At 36.2% G+C, this 18,826-nt stretch overlaps 1 protein-coding gene across 1 annotated transcript in view; it reads left to right on the forward strand.

Annotated features, from left to right (window-relative positions):
* HCN1 (hyperpolarization activated cyclic nucleotide gated potassium channel 1) overlaps nt 1-18,826 on the forward strand; it is a 202,243-nt gene that overhangs the window by 94,473 nt on the left and 88,944 nt on the right. The window contains exon 3 of the mRNA XM_075079035.1: nt 10,087-10,248. Coding sequence (XP_074935136.1) covers nt 10,087-10,248 — 162 coding nt within the window. The remainder of the gene's footprint in view (nt 1-10,086; nt 10,249-18,826) is intronic.

Below are 18,826 nucleotides of genomic sequence, written 5' to 3' on the forward strand. Positions count from 1 at the left end.
GACAAGTACAGATGTGTGTCTGAAAAGGCTGGACCATCAGATTACACCCACAGCAGGAGTAAACCTAACGCAATGATTGCTAAGCTAGGGCAACCTTCCCAGGAGAGATGGTGTGCTGTGTCGCAGCAGAGACATCGGGCAAGGCTGGTTCGGTGGGCAGCTTGCTGTGCAAATGGGCGGGGGCACGGAGCACGCAGGAGCACCTCTGTGCTCAGTGGTTGAGCGGCATGGAAAGCAGCGACAAAATTAATGTGTGGGAGAGCGCAAGGCATGAGGAGGGGTGTTGTGTTGGGCTGGTCAGGGGCTCGGTACGCATCCTGCGCTTCTCTTACTGGCGTGCTAGAAAAAGTGCAGAAAAGATACATAAGAGAGCCAAAAAAATAGACGGTGGGGGTGCAGGAATGTTTGAGTAAAAAGAGTTTATGTGGAATTGTTCTCATTCAGTGGAGCTTCCTGACTCAGACCAGACTTACCATATCTTTGTGTAGTTTATGATTTGCTGTTGATGAGTTTTAGTAAGTAATTATTGCAATTGTATTACTCATATTTTAGTGTATGTTTCAGATCCATACGCTGACATGTTGTGTCATTTATAAAGTAATCTGTCTTGTTCCATTATTCGTAGGGTGAACTACAGCTAGGCATTGTGTTTAACAAGGTACTAGTTAAAAAAAAAAATTACTAAATTTAACCCTTCCTGGAGGGGCTATATAATAGTAAGTACTGTGAGAGGTTTTACACATCAGGCTTGCTGTGCACTAACAGTTTTCTTTTTCAAAATACCTTAATGTAGTAAAACAACATGTTAAAATATAATTAATTAATTAATTAATTTGTTAATATTAATTTATTTGCTAAAAAAGTATTGGGAAAAAAATCAGTCCAGGCACAATGTCCCCTCATTAGCTCATCATTGTTATAACTGATAGAATTAAAACACGAAGTCTAAGTTGATCATGTATTGAATCCTGAAAATTTTACCCATCAGAAACAAGTGTTATTTTAAATAATATTTTGGAAATATAAGAAAATCCAAGAAGCCAAATAGGACCACAAAACAATACTTCTTTCATCTTACTGTAGTTTACCTTTCTTGATATTACTTGTATGTTGTTTGTCTTTTTTTTTTTCAGTCGCTCACTTTTTCATAGACTGTCCTTAGAGATCTGCAGAGACTTTTGAATATTCAGAACTGTGTGCAAATTCTGTTTGTGGGAATGCAAGCATACACTCACTTTTCATAATAATGATACTCATATATTTACCAAATGTTGAATACAGTTACAAAATCAGAATAATTTAGCATCTGAAATTTCTGCTCAAGGTATTATTATGTACTAAACCAAGTAAACATAATACTTCACAGGAGAGGGTATTATATGCAAATCTCCAAAGTAATTCCTTTAAACTGGTAATATTTTTCTGACTACATTAAGTTTTATCAGGCAACTGAATTCTTAATTTCTGCTAGCAATTTTTAAGGCAAATTATTAAGACTGCAGTTCCGGTGTGTTCTTTCTACTGGTCCAGGCATCAGTTCTGTTTTTTGGTATTTAACTTTTAAAACCTTGAAAGATGTCCTCTACGTGATTTTGAGTGACAGAAAGAGTTTAGCTGTAGATTTCATTTGCACTTCGCAGAAAAAAGTTTTTTATACTGCAGTTCAGTTAGCCATATAATTTTTAAAATCATTAGTCAATATTGTGAAAATTGACTTAGACCTCAGAACACTGATATGTAATTAGCACAATAATTTATTCACATATATACTTTTAGATATTATTTCTTTGATTTTTATGTGTGTGTGTGAATATGATATATGAGTGACTTTATCATATTTGCTTTTACCAAGTTTTTCATATAATAAATGGATTTTCCATGTTTTGGGCTTTAGGCATTCAGCTGATGAAGAGTTCTGACTTTCACATAATATTGTGCACTAATCATTAGCCTCAACTTGCACTGACAGTCTTTTTTTTTTTTTTTTTTAATAAGGAACTCTTAGATTACTATAAAAAGCAGAATTTGGATTCTAATGCAGTATGGAATTTTACATATTTTATTCACTGCTTATATTTAATCTTAACAGCCCATATACATAAACAATAAAATGTAACAATTGTGCCTCATAAAACAACATTTTTTTGCTCTTTAAAATGAAGGTATCACATGCTATTAAAAGAAAACATTGTGCATCAGTTTTATCTCAGAACTTTTATTCCACAGCTAAATTAACATAATGACTTTAATTTTCAATTCCTTGCCCATTATTTCGATGTTTGGAAGATTAACCTCAACAGCTTCAGTAAGACACCAACTGAAATTCCTCAGGAGAAATATGCCTCATTATTTCAGTTTTTGCTATTAGATCATTATGTTGCTGTATTGTAATTAGGACGGTTAGTTTGAGGCTCAGATATGTGGCAGCATGACTTTGGGGGCAGTCATCATGTAAAAAGAACTGATGATTTAATAACATTAATGAACCATCCCCTTAAATCTCAAACGGATTCTTTTGGGCGTTTAGGATAAGGTAAGAGAAAAATTTCTTTTCCTTTTATTCGCACACTTTCATTTCCTTCCCAGGCCTGGTTCTGGCTGAGAAAAGTGAAGCAACTTGAAGTATTTGCATCCTGTCATGACACACAGATCTTGTGAAAAGAAAAAACCATAAGAGAATTGTTTTACAGAAACAATAGTTTTAGATATAGTTTGGTAAACATGCAAACTTTAAAGGCTCTGTGTACATCCAATCATCTGGTGCTTCTCCTACTCTCAGGAAGGGTATGATTTCATTTCATGTTCACAGAGTTTGGAAGTTAAAACATGACTACCTTAAAAAAAAATATGAAAATACTGAGATTGAAAGGTTGGTTACATGTGTCCTGTTTATACAATGTTGATTGTAGAAATATATTGTTTCGGAATATGCCATCACTTTATATGTATTTATAAGTACTTCCTGCTGTGTATCCACTTTGTGTTTATTAATTTTTTAATTTCCCTCTTAGATACGGGTGTCTGGGAGTCCGGATCATGTCCCTCTTGTTTCAATGGCAGGTGCAGCCAGGGCAGTGCACTGTTCCTCTCTTTTAAATACATGTGTTAGAAGAAAAGACACAGTGTGCTGGGGTTGAGTGTGACCGTCTCCAAAGTTATGCTTTAAAAATGGAAATCAAAAGGGTTCAAGGTTTGTGAGAATGATCAACAACATTGTAAAACAATTTTATCAGTCATGGCACTTTTTGTGCAGACATTGGTAATTCCTAAGGTTCTCCCTAAACTGTCTCAGCATTTTTGACATATCTTATGGTGATTTCTTTCTAAATATATGTCTGGTATACATTGTTTTATTTTACATTCATTAGGGATTAAAAGTGCTTGTGTAAGTATATTAAAACTGGGGAACATAGACTTCAGAAGCTGACATTTTCTAGAAATGCAGTCAGGTATCTGACTTTATGCCCTTATATTTGAAACCTTGTAGGCAGTGATATTTTTTAGGATTCACATTGCTTGCTCTGCTGCCCTTTTCAGCGCTGTGGGAGCCCCTGCCTTGGCTTTTCTGTGGGCAGATGAGTGATGGTGAATAATTTATTTCTTTTCTCATTGGTGCCAGAGTACATCTGCACATTAATATGAGAAACAGTTCCTCTTGCTCAGCTAGCAAGAAAAATCATAAATAATATTTTGGGCCATTTAGAGACTGGTTGTATCTTCAAGCTGACTTCTTTGTAAGATATAAATAATTATAAAAGATAATAAATGAAATGTTCCTTCTAGCTCAACTCCACCCACAGAGGTCTCCTGCTTGAGTTCAGTGACAGTGTCACTTGAGATACTTGGCCCATCAACGAGCTTGAGCTGAAGGTCAGGCGATGCTGATGCTTGAAATACAGCTGAAATGGAAATGGAGCTATTCTTCAAGCTGACAACGCTCTCAGTCCCTGTGCTCATGTACAGTTCAAGTATTTTTTGCCACATGGTCACTCTCAATTTGGTACTATGACTTAAGGAGAAGAGCTTCAGCTAGATTTTGTCACAAAAGCAGGCTGTTAGTAGTGCTGTTTATGTATTTCTGGCAACTGTGAACTGTTGTTTGTTTGCGTGTTTTCACTTTGCTTCCGTTAATGAAGATAAAAGATTAGTCTTTCTGACTAAGAAAACACTCAGTTTTCACACAGACAGTGTTTCTGTTGTCAACATAAATGATGGATGAGATGTTCACCTCTGTAAAGACAGTGAAAATTAACAAGTAGTTTTTATTTCAGGATCCTGAGATGTATCATTCTTGGCTTGTTTTCTTCATTGTAGAACTAAAGTGACTGCTCTTCTCTATTTAGATGTCAAGACAGGTCACAGACATTAATCACGACAGGATAATAAAACCACACGTTTTGGCAGTGAGGTCATGCCCTCTGTGTGAGAGGTATTATATTAGTATGGCATGGGCCAATTAACAGTAGAAAATATATGTTGCAGAATTTATATATAGTAAATAAGTTTTGCTTCCTGGTTATATGTGACCTTTCCAAGGCTTGCCTAAATCTTACTTCAGCAAAGTAGTTTTATTAATGCTTTCAGGTTTAACCTGGATATGGCATGCTGTCACATTTGTATGTTGTTTGCTATTCCTTTTGCTCTACAGAAGCTGGCTTCCATTTGTACATGCCTTGAATTGGAATAAATGGGACCTCTATTATAAAACCTAATGTCAGATTGATTCCATCTAGAAAATAACAATTTTTAAAGGTCACATAAAGTAGGCAATTTTCTGCCCTTTTTTTCCAGATATCTTTGATTAAAATAGTTTGTTCTGTTTATTAAATCACTGGTGTTTTCCCTTCAGGGCCAGCTAAAGCAGAAGCAGATCTTTGTGTTTGTCATCAGCTTAAGGTCACAAATACCACTAGATTAAATACTGCTATATACCTTTCCCCAGTCTACTGAATTATCAGTAAAGAATTATTTATCGTAAAATTAAGCGCACACATCCAGAGTCAGTGTAAAATGTTACCCTGGGCATAGCCAGGCATTTCAATCAATGCACATTTACATCTACTTCTGCAGATGTTTTCCAATATAGACTGTAATAACCTGAAACTCCCAAAGAAATCGACTTTTGTAGGAGTTGGATCAGACCTATAGCATCCCAAGTGATTTTTACAAAGAATGTCTTTGAAATTGATTTGTAGAATATGAAATGGCTAAAGAAAATGCCTTGATTGCCTTTCATTGTTTAAGGTATATTGAGAGATGGATGCTTAAAAAAAGGCATTGTGCTCTCCTCCCCCTTCCATATTATTTTATTTCCTGGGGACCTTTGTCACAACCACGATTTTAAAAGGGAACATTTAGCTCAGCTAGGAAAATTTGGATCCTACAGTTTATAATCTTTGTCTAGTTGGTACTCTGAGGGATAAACCTAATAATTCTGGACTGACCCAGATTGAACAAAAAAACCCTTGTCATCTTTATAACTGTTATTTTGCCCAGCAGTCTAGCCTGAAGTTCCAGTGTTGCCCTTGATACAGCTTTCAGCATGCCTTCCAGAGCCTCCATGCACGTGTGCAGCTCTTTCTGTCTCTCCACAGTGGCTATTTAATATTCCAGACTGCACACAGCTTGCTTAGTGCTAGTGTCATTTCGTATTACCCAAGGCATGATGCAAACCCTGATTTGAAGATTAAACCTGAGCTACCTTTGTGGTACTGAGCACCTTTAATACTTATGAGAGGTGGAAAAGAAGACGTGTGTGGATGAACTCAGTGATATGAGATTTGAATAAATTTTCTAGGAAGTCCTAAGACTCACTTTTTTTGGTTGTTTTTTTTTTTTTTTTAAATCAGAATTAAATTCTGATAATTTATAAAAAACAATTTTTATAATAGATCAAACTGAACTAAAAATCACAACCGAACAAATAGTACATGCCAATTATCAGAAGGCAGAAGGGGTAACGTATTCATTCCACGACAGCAGTTCAACAGCTTTTGTGTTCGTTTAGTTAAACTGTCTGTGCACTATTAAGTTAGTATGACAGCCCTCAAATACTATTAAGCAAGTGGGTTGGTAAGACTGGAACAGTTTTTGTGTCTCGGGCTCAGAAATTAGACTTAACAGGACCAATTTAAAGTATATGCTCCATTGTAAATGTGAGGAAGAAATAATCTGCGTCCTGCTTCACACGTGGGAATAAAAGAGTATTAATAAAGTGAATAAAAATGTGAACTCTGACTTCTTCAGCAATTTCTTATTCTCTGTGAGCAATATTTTGCCAAAATATTAGAAACTGTTCATCTGTGGTTACATTTCAGCCATTGTCAGAGGCACTGTCAGCTCTTTAGGCAAAATTTTAAGGTTACCAAGGCATTGAGAAAAGGTTATAAAAATAATATAGGAAGAAATTATGAGTTCTTAGAAGTGAGTTAATAAACTAAATTTATTATTAAACATGATTTTGAAGTATATGGAAACTATGAAACATTACAGTATTCTAGCCAACACCCCCCCCCCAACAAACTTGATAATAATAATGTCATCACAATCACAATAAAAGACACCACAATCAGTTCCTGAATGGAAGGACATAAAATATTAAAAGTGCAATATATGACTTCAGTCCACAGGGTAGTTTGACAATTAGTTTTAAAAAACCAACACTCTCCCCCTTCCAAATATAAATATGTCAATACAGTATTTAAATGTTTTTTTCCAACCAAGCCCACATTTCCATGGTAATTTCCTTTTAGGAGGAAAAAAATATCAGCTTTTATTTACTGGAGAGAGACTATCAGAGATGTTTAAAAGGTTTTTTCAACATTTGCTTAAGTTTTTCTTAGGAAGTTATTTTCTTTAATACAGAGTTATCACAGTTATTAGAATAGGCTACACAAATATTAGACTATGTAAGCAAAAGATGAGTGATAAAAGTATGGTATGGCATGGCATGGCATGGCATGGTTGAAATGCTGATACAATGTTACCATGTTAAGCAATCCAGATAATATCTAGAATATGTTCATGAATTTTTAGTAATACTGACCCTGAATGCTAAGCTGCACAGCAGCTATTTCTGGAGTGAAAGGTTTCAGAAATTATGGAAGTTGCAGTGTTGGATACAGACTGTTGCAATAATTTCCTTTGCTGGATTTAATTTCACATAAAATTTTCAGCATGTTATTGTTCTTGTAGTACATGAACATTTCTGCAGAGTCTTTGAAGAAAAACAGTAGTTACACAGTTGTACCACTGTGACAAGATAGAATAGTCCTTGCAGAGCCCAAACCCAATGTCACAACTCCGGTTCAGCAAAGCCCTTTAGGTTGAACTCGCTGCTCCAGCTGTTTGGTTTGAGTTAGTCTATCTTTGTAATGTCTCCTTCTGTGACCTGGTTCTGCTGGCTTGTTTGGGAAGCCTTACTATGCTATCACACAGTCTCATGGGGTAGACAGGGAGCAATTCATCTGTAAGAGCTTGGCAAGATCTTGGAAATGCTGAAATAAATACATCAGTAAATCTATCCATCCACTCTTTTTTTTTTTTTGTAGTGAGCATTACCCAATCATATAATTTTTAAATTTGAAATTAAAATGTACTAGCACAAAATGCTCTAAAATCTTGGAAATTCTATATCAAGATATGAGCTTTCCAGGCCATCTCTGTAATCTGAACTGATGCCCAAATATGAGCTCCATCCAAGTGAAAGAGCTGTAGAATTATCATTTTTATGCAGCTATGTTCACAGGATACATGCACAATCTGGTATGATTCCTAAACTCATAGCTGCAGAGGCAGGATAACTATTCAGGAGCCTTGGGTATGTGCAAGTGCTCTTTTTTGGACTCTGGCAGAGTTTTGGAGAACCAAATCTTCCCATTTGTCACATACACCTAGGTGCATGTTTTCAGAAAAGTTCTCTTTCTAAGTATAGAAGTGAAGACATTTTTGCTCAGTTTGGCTCTGATTATCACATTTGTGACCCATTTTTAAAAAAACGCTCAGTATCCAATACAGTGAATTATTCTGAAACTGGTCTCTTACAGTAAAGCTGAACAAGAAGCTTGAGGCAGTATGAAAACAGTGTCGGTAGCCCTATGTATAGATGTGATAACTTGCTTTTCCGGAGCAATAGAAAATCGCTGGGGAAGTTGTGATCTCTGTGTAAAATATGTATTGTTTCTGTCTGATCTTCTGCACTTTTTCAGACAAATATTGTAGGGGAAATCCTATGTTCTCTGCAACTTTTCATGTGATCATGAATTCATCCACACTTTGCAGTTGTAGCATAATAACCAACCATGTGAATAAAGTGTAACCTGAATGAGTGTTAGTGTTCCAAAACAGTAGTAAACCTTGCTATTTTTTCCAGCTCTTTAAAATAAAATTATTTCAGTCCACATACCTGCTTTCTCAGTTAGTATCATGCTACTGAAACTGGAGCTATTGAAATAGCTGTAATATAAATACGCTTCTTAGCAAGACAAATGTATAACGGTGACACTTTTCTGTTTATTTCCATTTACAGTATCTCCTGAATATTGGTGTCATCTCCTCAATTTTGACAGGAGCTAGATGGTATTTGGATAATGTTACAAGCATCTGTTGCCAATGTCTATCAAACTGGGATTTGGAATATAGTCTTTTAAAATGCCTTATATTGAAAAAAAACTTTTTACACATAAAGTTAGTGTCTGAGGTATATTTCTACTATGCAGGTTTTCCATTTTGGGACTTAGAATATACACCATCATTTTCAAACAAGGACAAACTCCCACTAACAGAAAATGCTGTTGAAAGACATCATAGCATGCTCTGCATATTTGCACTTACACTTATTTACAGTGTAGCTTCTTAATCTCTGCTTTCAGTTTAGATATGTAAATGTTAGTATACAAACATTCCCTCTTTCATATGTGAATTACTTTATTTACAAATGCAAAATGTCATGTACCAATATGCCTGTATATCTCTAGCAATCTGATGTTTTCAGCATTAAAGCCTCTGATTTCGATGTCTATATGTATAAATAAATAAATAATATTTTCTATGTAAAATTCCATTAAATACCAATTGGACATTCTTCATCTTGTAAATGGAACTCCATAGTGATAATTATGCGTATTAAAACGTAATATATTTATCTTGAGCTGAGAGTTGACTGAACTGCGTAATAAGTAAAGATGCCTGTATTTAGAAGTGCTTTAAAACCAATATAGCAGGAAAGTGCTAAATACAGTGTTTTTCTCCAGACTATTTGGCAGCTGACTGCTGCTGTTCATACTAATTCTGTCCAAGAAATTTGTCCGTGACAAATCTGAAAATGTCTATATTGTTTTTAAAAGTATATGTATGATTTGCTCTAAGACACTTTTTAGATGCAAACATTTTTGCCTAAGAGTGGAGGAATATATTGAAATCCAAATTATTATATTAGTTTGATATAAACATAGCCATTACAGATGTAGTAGCCACAAGATTCTCAGTATTAGGAAAACTGATAATGATTAACAGCAATGAACTACTCTTTTGTCATTTTGCTTGGTGAAATAGTATGTGCAAATTGGATTAACAGTATCGAAATAGAAGTCCAAAAATATGTAAAACTTCTTATGTTGTTTCTTCACTCAGATTTTGGTGCTTTTAAGAAGGTAAGAAATGTGAAGGTGAATCTTTTCTGAATGGGTCATTGAATTTGTATCTCCCACAACTTTGTGCGTATTTAGACACCAAGTTCAGAGACAAGTAATGATCTCAGTACCTTTACCAAGCATTTTTAATTTGTGAGACTTGCTTCAATTGAAAGGAGTTGTAGGCTTTAAGAAAACACTTTAGGTGGTGACTTCTTACCCAAACTATGCTTTTTTCAGCAGCTTATGTAACACTGGCATGCAGCCAAGAGTCAGGTGTGTTGGCACATCTCTCTGCCCAAATTAATGTGCCTGAATTAATGGTCCTTGATGAGAAATTTCAGCTTTTTTAGAAGTTCAGGATGATACTTCTTTGCCTTTAACCTGCCCTATAAGAAGTAAGTTATTTGCATTTCTGATTTGCATCATGTACCTCACCTGTAATTTTTGCCCATAGATTTTCCACATGACGTATGATCTGGCCAGTGCTGTGGTGAGAATCTTTAATCTGATTGGAATGATGCTGCTGCTGTGCCACTGGGATGGTTGTCTGCAGTTTCTAGTACCACTACTCCAGGATTTCCCACCAGATTGCTGGGTGTCCCTAAACGGTATGGTTGTAAGTATTGTTCATTTTTCATTGTGCTTTCTAAACATTATTTTTCTAAACAATTAGCTTCACACCTAAGGGTAAAAACACATGGCTAATAATACACTGCCCTGGAATTTATTCAAGGTTACTTTTGGGGTTTTTTTGGCTGCCTTGCTAATGAACTAAAGTTTGTTTTGAAGCCCTCATCACCAATAAAGTATTGACTTGTCAGTAAATGAGCCAGCAAACACGTTCAGTTTTAAGGTGTTTTTAATTTATGAACCCTTATTCCCTCAAAAAAGCCACCAAAAGAAATTTGAAAACAGTCAGTTTACCAGTGCTTTCGTCAGTAGTTTCAGAATGCTCCTGAAGGTATGTTATTGGTGTTTGTTTCATCTAATGTTGTCGTCTGTTTTGTAAATAACTTCTGGGTCATCTCATGATCGCTTTACCAAGTTCTTCACATCTTAACACTCAACATGAGTTTTTTCTAAGTAAAATAAGAGAAATAGAATTACTTCAATTATATTTTTGTGTGTGTGAACAGATTGTTCAAGGATGGAATGTGGCTGGGCCTTATTTATAAGGAAGGGTAATGATGTTCTGGCTTGCTTTACATGTGCCTTAAAAATCTATGGCTGTGAAGAATTAAGTAGTTTTTATTAAGTCAGATAATGAGGTAATACATAGAACATTTTCATAGGAAATACACTGAAAAAGTTGTTGAAATGTGCCTATACCAAAAAAGAAAGTGGCCCAAGCAACTCTGTCATTCGCCATCTGAAAACATGTGTATCTCCAGTTTTTACAATTTTAGAACCCATAAAACAGCATCTTTACTGTAGATGAGCATCTTGCTTGGTCTACATTTGTCTAACATAGAAATATAACAGTATTTATTCCTTTAGGAATGTGATATTGTGCATTACTGTGGGAGCTCGTTGGCTAAGATTGTCAGTCATACAGACAAGTATTTGCAGTCATCAAGCAACATCTTCAACGATAAGCAGCAGGTTTGCTGACACCTCGTTGTGCACCTTTGCTAAAAAAAAATAGCGACATATCTTCAAAAATGGGATTGCTACAATAAAAGTAGGTCACCAGGATACTGACTGGCACGTCTTTGCATTCTGCTGCATTCTGGGTTCTGCTCTGTAACATCTTCCATTCAGATTTAGAAAGGGTACATTTTCTACCAGCTTGTTACAATCTGCATGAAAAGCATGCTAGTGAGTGAAAGGGTACCTTGGATTATGCCTAATCGAAGTATTTCACTTTTAAAGAACACTGAACTATTAAATTCTCTCTCTTTCATAAGAAGAGCTCATTTAATCGAAGAAGGCTGCACACCCTTTGCATATGCTCAGGGACACCCTTCTTTCTGCCTCTCCACACTCAGGCTTTTATATGGAAACAGTAGTCTGTCTTTACTGACCACACACTCTTGGAAAGATCTTTTTTGAAAGTTATACTTTTGTTTTGTTTTGTCTGGCAACTGAATCTGTTGCTGTTAATGAACTGGGGAGATCTGAAAATTGAGCAAGATTATGTTCGCAGCATAGGCAGTCTTTTAGTCCTATGGCAAGAGGGAGTTGTGGACTGCCAGCCTGGAATCAGGAACATATCTAAGGCCACAGTTGGAGGAAGCAACTAGACCTTTCTTCTGATCCTGTCATGTTGTCATGAGACATTTCCTGATTGCTTTCAGGCTCTGGAAGTGAATTCTTTAGCACTGAATAGGCAGACAAGCCATCTGGAATATCAGTCCTCTGAAATGATAGAGGGAATAGAAGGAGGAGGATGATGATGGTGGTGATGGTTACATGCTTTGCTAGTGTATTCAAAGTCTAATTGACTGCTGACTTTGGAATGGCTTCAGGTTCCTGATACTGCAAGAGTTTTGGGAAGCAGGGTATCTTACTCACCCAGTGTACTGTAGCGTGTAACAATATAATCTGCTCTGAATTTTAAAATGTCTGTTACTGAGATGTGATTTGGACTCAAATACTGTTGAGAAAGAAAGTCAGGTAAGAATCTTATTATTTCCTCTCCCCTTAAGTTCTTTATCTGTGAACTGGTAGTGATTGCCATGGCAAAAGGCCAGCATAGTGAGGAAGAGGAGGTCTTTCCCTAGTTCCAGCTAAAGCACTTTCTGTAAAAGTATTCCCTTCTACTCTGATTTTAGTCAGAGATTTTAGTAGATTAGTAGGTAGAGATAACCCCTTGCACTTGCGTACCTTTGGAGTTTTGTTCACGTTTCTGAGTCAAATAATTCTGAAATACAACTGCTGTAAGAAAGGCAAAATTGCCCCTCCTTGCACTTCAATCTTTTTTGGAGTAGGGGAGGGTTTCTGTGAGCATTTCGAGTGTTTCACACTGTGGGTCCACTGTACATTCCTCAAAATGGCATTGTTGCAAGAACTAACCTCAGGCTAATATACCAATTCTGCTTTGAAGTAAATTTTAGCACTTATTCATGGTGATCATTGGTTTGATGACTTATTCAAGCCAATGTGTGCTCAGCCAGAAAAAGATAATTTTCCAATACACAAATCAGTTGCAAGCCAGAGCATTTGCAGATAACCTGATGCTAAAGGAAGTACAGATGCATGAGGATGACATCCTGGCCTTCTCAGCTGACACGGCCACTGTACTCTTCCAGCTCATAGTTCCCTTCTGTCTTGCATATTAGTTGCTACAGGCTGCAGAGAGCAAGAACTTCTGAAAGCCTTCTCCTGAAAGCTGTTTCTTGTGTACAAGCTGATATGTGAAAGTATTCAAATTCTACAGGCGTGCTCAGGGTTTTACTTTATAAATACTGTTAAGAAATATAACATGGGTAAATTCAGTGTCGCAGAGGAATAGGTTAATGAAACCAAGCTGCATTTGGCTTACTGCCTCTCTGAACAATGCAACTGAATGCAGTTAAAACAAAACAAATCAGTTGGATTTTCATCTTTGAAAGGATGATAAAAATGACATAGTGTATCATGGAGTAGACTATGAAATGAAATGGAAAGCCTTTTCTGTAAAAGGGAATAACATCACCACTGGTTAATACTGCACCAACGTACAGCCTAGGCAGTCCAACAAAAATGTTCAGATCACATTGGGTTATTATCTTCAATAATAATAATAAGAATATTGCATTGTATCTGTACTCTCAGATTGGTCTTCATGGCCAGTTCCTGGCATTGGCCTTCATGTTGCTATAAAATGAAAGCCATATCTGGCATCTTCCTTTAATTTTTCTAAATGTGATCCCACTTGCCCACTTCTGTATCTTTACTGCCGTTTGATTGCACTGATTTTAGTAATGCTGAGTTACGACTGACAGGCAAAATCTTGTGCTCTCCCAGAATATCAATACACTTCTCTTTAAAATTATGAAAACCGATAAATACAATATAAAAGTAAGTGGCAGCTGTTTTCTTCTGCTCACTTTATGTCTTGTTCCAACCAATCCATTACAGACTAACAGTCCATTACTTCTGCGAGGGTTTATGGCTCTCAGATGCTGTGCCTTGTTTTTTTTTTAACACTAGGATTGTGAATTTGGTTCCTAAAAAATGTCTTCTCTAAAGAAGTTTCACAGACTTTCCTAATGATGCTGCCTAATTTCTCCTTGGCTCAGAAAGCCTATTACCAGAGCTCCTTGTGTGATTTATCCTCAGCTTTCTGATCTGCATTGCTTCAGACTAGTGTACTTCCATAATGACTCATAGGCAAAGCATCTTTATCATATCTCAGAGTCTGAGCCAATAGTTCTTTAGAAATTTAGGGGCAAAACTTGCAGCTGAAACCAAGGGGGGCACAAGAACAGAAAAGCACAGTGATTCTCTCCTGTATTCAGTCTCTGCAAACCAAGATTCTGTGTTTTGCAATTGGTTTCAGCTGCAATGAATTACAAAAACACAGTGTGTAAGTCCCAATGGATGAACAGTTATAGCCAGATCTTATATGGGGCAGAGTTTCTAGGCAAGTAGAGGTGAGAGCTGACATTTTTGCCACTGATGCCATCTGGCTATCTGAGCATGACTACCTGCAATAATGCATCCCTTTCAGCAGATTATTAGGGTTTTTTTTGTATTGGAAGTTTGTTCTGGCTTTTCATATCACCTAAGGCAAAGACACAAAGGCATGTTAGTCCTTGACATAGCAGTATCTGAAGATCCTTAACCTATATTTTCCTATTTGTATTTACAATAATTGATTGTATGGTTAGGAAAACATGGGGTTCTTCAAGCAAGTTATTTACCTGACTTGTTCAGATTTTTCACATATAATGTTCCCTTAGTGAGATAAAAATCTAGCAGAGAAGTGTAGAATTTAACTTGAAGGGTGGGTTTTTCAAAAGCCAAAAGGATTGTAAAGCTTTTGGAAAGGGCTTGCTTTGCTGGCATTTTTCATGGCAGTCAGCTGATGTTTGCTCAGCAAGAACCCTTCAGGTACTCTGGCCTCTTTGTTTTGGCTTTTCCTTACTGTCCTTGCAGTTAGATTGTCTGCAAATCTTGGGGGCCGTTAGGTTTTGGATTTGGTCAAGTGGGATTTCGCATTATATTAACTCCCCTTTGTGTCACATCACAGGGGCAAAAGAAATCACAGGTTGGATTTCGGCTCTTCATCTCTGGAAGTATCAGCATTACTAGGAAAAGAATTTGGGAATTTCTGCTGTAAAGTCCAAAAGTGCCTTTCATTATAAAGTGAATGACTTAAATGAACACTTGATAGGGAAGTTCAGAAGTGCAGGAGATGGTGAGGATTTATAATGCTCTAAGAACTATGCTAACATATATATAATATGCACAAAAACTATTGAGTAGTAACGCACATTAATTTTAATTCTTAACTGTTCTTAGTAATGAACACCATTTTCCATTACACAATCACCTTTTTTCATTAAAATGTCTGTTTTACTCAGTGGAGCTCAAGGAATACATTACAGTAATTTAATGTGTTATTCAGCATTAGGTTTGCTCCTTTCTGGTAATGCATCAGCTTAACACCTTCTTCCCTGTAGATGGTCTTTAGGGCAGCTAACTTTCTCATGAGATTTTTCTGCATTTGACCATTACATGATAATTATCACTTAAAGCTTCACAAATGTTTTTGAGTACTTTTTTATTATAATGCAAGGTGTTGTAGAGCCATGTTTAAAGCATTAGATTCCTCTGATTTCATTTGCAGTGCTGAGCAATAAATGCTTATGTAAATCAAATCCCACACTCCTAAATCGGGTGCTTAGAAAATATGGAACATACGGGAATCATCTGATTACTAGACGCACTGAGGATCTCATGAAGTATGCTACTACTTTAATGTATTTTATACTCATATATTTAAATTTATGTATGTTGATTTAGTTATAGCAAATGCATCTAGGAACAGATAAAAGATTGAAATTACCTGACAGAGATGGTCTGTTCAAAATAAGGGGAATTGCCCAACTCAGATAAGTGCTCTGTTTAAAACACGATTTGGGAATATGGTAATACTTATTACAACAGTATGTAACTGACATTCTGAGAACTAAGGTACCCATATTTGGGAAATCTATAGCAAATAATAATATCCCTTCTAGTACGTGCAGCTGTTCAGAATTCAGTTATTGCTCTCTCTGGCACACAACACTGACCTAGTCACTGAGGTCAGTACATTTCTCCCTGCATCAAGATGATGAAGTAATGACCTGTTTCAGTGGGTTGGGATCAAGGCCAATATTAGCTCAGGAGAATATATTAGTTCATGTGATTTGACACAACAAGAAACTGCAGAGAAAAATTTTGTAGACATGCAGTGCTAAATGACAAGGTATGTTCAATGCAGACTGAGGACGTGTGTTAATTGCAATACCAAAGTTTTATGCCAAGCTAATGAGGACCAGAGAAATAGGGTAGCTGGGGACACTGTTGATTTAACTCAGTGTGCCATGATCAATTACGAGGAAAACAATTCAAGTTCTCATTTTACAACAGTTGCTGAGGCTTTAGGAAGACCACATAGGTTTTGGCTTATGCTTTTTTGTGTTCTCCGACAGGTTAGCAGGTCATCTGCTATTGCAGGGCTAGAAAGGGAAATAATAACAACTTTTTCTTCCTACCTTCTTGCCTTTGGTGTAATAGTCTGTATAAGTTTGCTGGTGTCTCCTATACTTTTGGACTGTGTATTTCTGACAGTAGGTTTCTGATGTGTGTACATAAAAACAGTTATTAGGTTTCCCGTGCCTCATACTAATTGAAAATATTTCCTTATTTGTATTTTTTTCTGTGTATGGATTTCTGCCAACAGGAAACTGATTACAAATAATAAAAAAGTTCCTGTCATCAAACCCAGCATCTATACAGTATGCTTTGAAAGTTATTTCCATCATGGCTGTTCTTTCTTGGCCTAAAAATTGCATTCGTTTGTCCCATACTATTTTTCTTGCTGTTTCTTTTATGTTTTCTGGTTGAGATTGTATTATTTGTCTCTTTCAAGCCATGGAAAGCTGGTACAGAGCAGCATTTTTCTTATTCTTTCTAAAAATCTGAAATATAGAAGAAACTGTTTTAGATTCAATGAAAGTCAGACCTCACTGGTTCCCTAACCTAAAACAATGACAAATGCAATCATCTTCATAACTTGATGTGTTCTTAGGTTATTGTTTTGAGGTATTTTTATTAATACCATGAGGTAATTGAGAAGTAGAACCTTTGAAGTTGAAAAATAAAGGTGCAAAATCATTTACAGGGAGGTTTAAATCTTCCTAAAAGTTTAACATTAGTGAAAGTATTCATGTTATCCATGCATATTTGGATTACAACTGAGGCAAAAATGAAAGCAGTCCTTCAGAGATGGTATCCTCAGTTGTAATCCCACAACTCCACCAACTTTGGAAATTGTTTAGCGTTATCAACTCAACTACTGTCATAAACCCTGCTACCTTACTTTGCTGTCACTAAAATACTTTAAACTCCATGTTGTGGTATTGATAAAATTATTTAGTGCTGATGGTGATAGTTACTTCAGTAGATATTGGAGCTCAGTGCTACAGAGAAATGACCTAAATCAGGACACCCGTGTTTGTAAGCATTGATTGTAGCATTGTGTTAATGATGTGATAATAGGTGCTAGAGGATGACTTTGGTAATGAATTAGTTGGCTACTTTGTGTGCGTCTGTTTCTTTCACATAGAAAGCTGGTCTTCCATATATGGGATAAGAATAATGAAACAATCAGTTAAAGGAGGCGTGCAAAAGCATATTGATGTACCTAATAGATACTAACTTATTTCCACACTTTTTGTTCATTATTGTAGGAGGTAGTAGGAAATTATCAAGTTGTGGAGGCAAGGAGGGACTTGCCCATTTATCATCAAAATTTAATTTCCATGTTTCCCCCTCAAGAATCAACCCAACTCATAAATGGCTATATTGTAGTATATTGTGAAGGGCTTTCTGATAACTGTAGATTACAAAATATTTTATGTATTCTTTCAAGTTTAAGGCTTACAAGAATCTGCACAATGTTAATGTTGTGTTTGATAGACATTCTAGGGGAAAATAATAGACATCATAAAGCATGCCTTAAGCCATTTCTTGAAAAAAAAAAGTAAACTAAAGCAGAAACGTAAGTTGGACCTCTCACATTTTAAAACCTTTTATCCCTCATTTGCCTTAGAATGAATATTCAGGAGAAGATATCAGCACCACATGGCCAAATGCAGCTTTTCTGTTGTAGAAGAGAGTGTTCCCTTTGTTCTGAGGGAGCTAGATCTGTCTACTTTGCTCTGTCTCTATAAATTTAAGAGTAAGTGTTCATCTGCATGTGGTGGTATTCCAGTTTGAACAGGGATATTCATGTGGAACAATTATTCTGAAGTAGCTCTCCATGGGTGGCCTTTTCTCCTGTGATTGGCATATCCAAAAAACTGAACCCTTGGAATATTTATGCCATAGCAGGTTTCCCAGAATAAATCCAGATGTAGATATAACCAGATGAATAGTATTCATATACAGCTGTTCTTCAACAAATATTTCTCTTTTTCCTTACAAACCTATATTAAAAGCAGTCTAATTCTAGATCTGTATGCTTGACTGTATATGTCATACTACGTGTATCATACTATCTATGATTGTATAAAGATAATTGGCTTTGCACAAGCTATATATTATTGCCAAGGGGGTCATTATCAGCCATATCACAATCAGGTTTTCTCAAGAGCACTGATTTTACTGCTTTTGACTGAGACTTTTGCCATATCAAATCTGAAATTTCTACACATGGCTATTTAGCACCTGACTCATCCTAGTATCTAAAGTGCATCTGGAGAGAAGTCTCTATTGAGATGTAATTAGACATAAAAATTGGCTACCCGAAATTGTGTGTTTAGGATGCTGACATTTCACATTAGAAAAAAAAAAAACAGACAGACACTCTGTTCTGTGTCACGTGCTTCTGAACCGAGGCCTTTTCATACATCAGACACTTGAGATATTTTTGTTTCCATTGACCTGTGTCCACTAGACCTGCATCAGTATTTATAGGATCCGTAATCTGGATTCCCAAAAGCCCAGAGGGAGGCAAGAGGGTATCATAGCAATGTTTTTTAAATCTGGTTATTTCT

Source organism: Phalacrocorax aristotelis, chromosome Z (assembly GCF_949628215.1).
Source record: "Phalacrocorax aristotelis chromosome Z, bGulAri2.1, whole genome shotgun sequence".
Classification (NCBI taxonomy): Eukaryota; Metazoa; Chordata; class Aves; order Suliformes; family Phalacrocoracidae; genus Phalacrocorax; species Phalacrocorax aristotelis.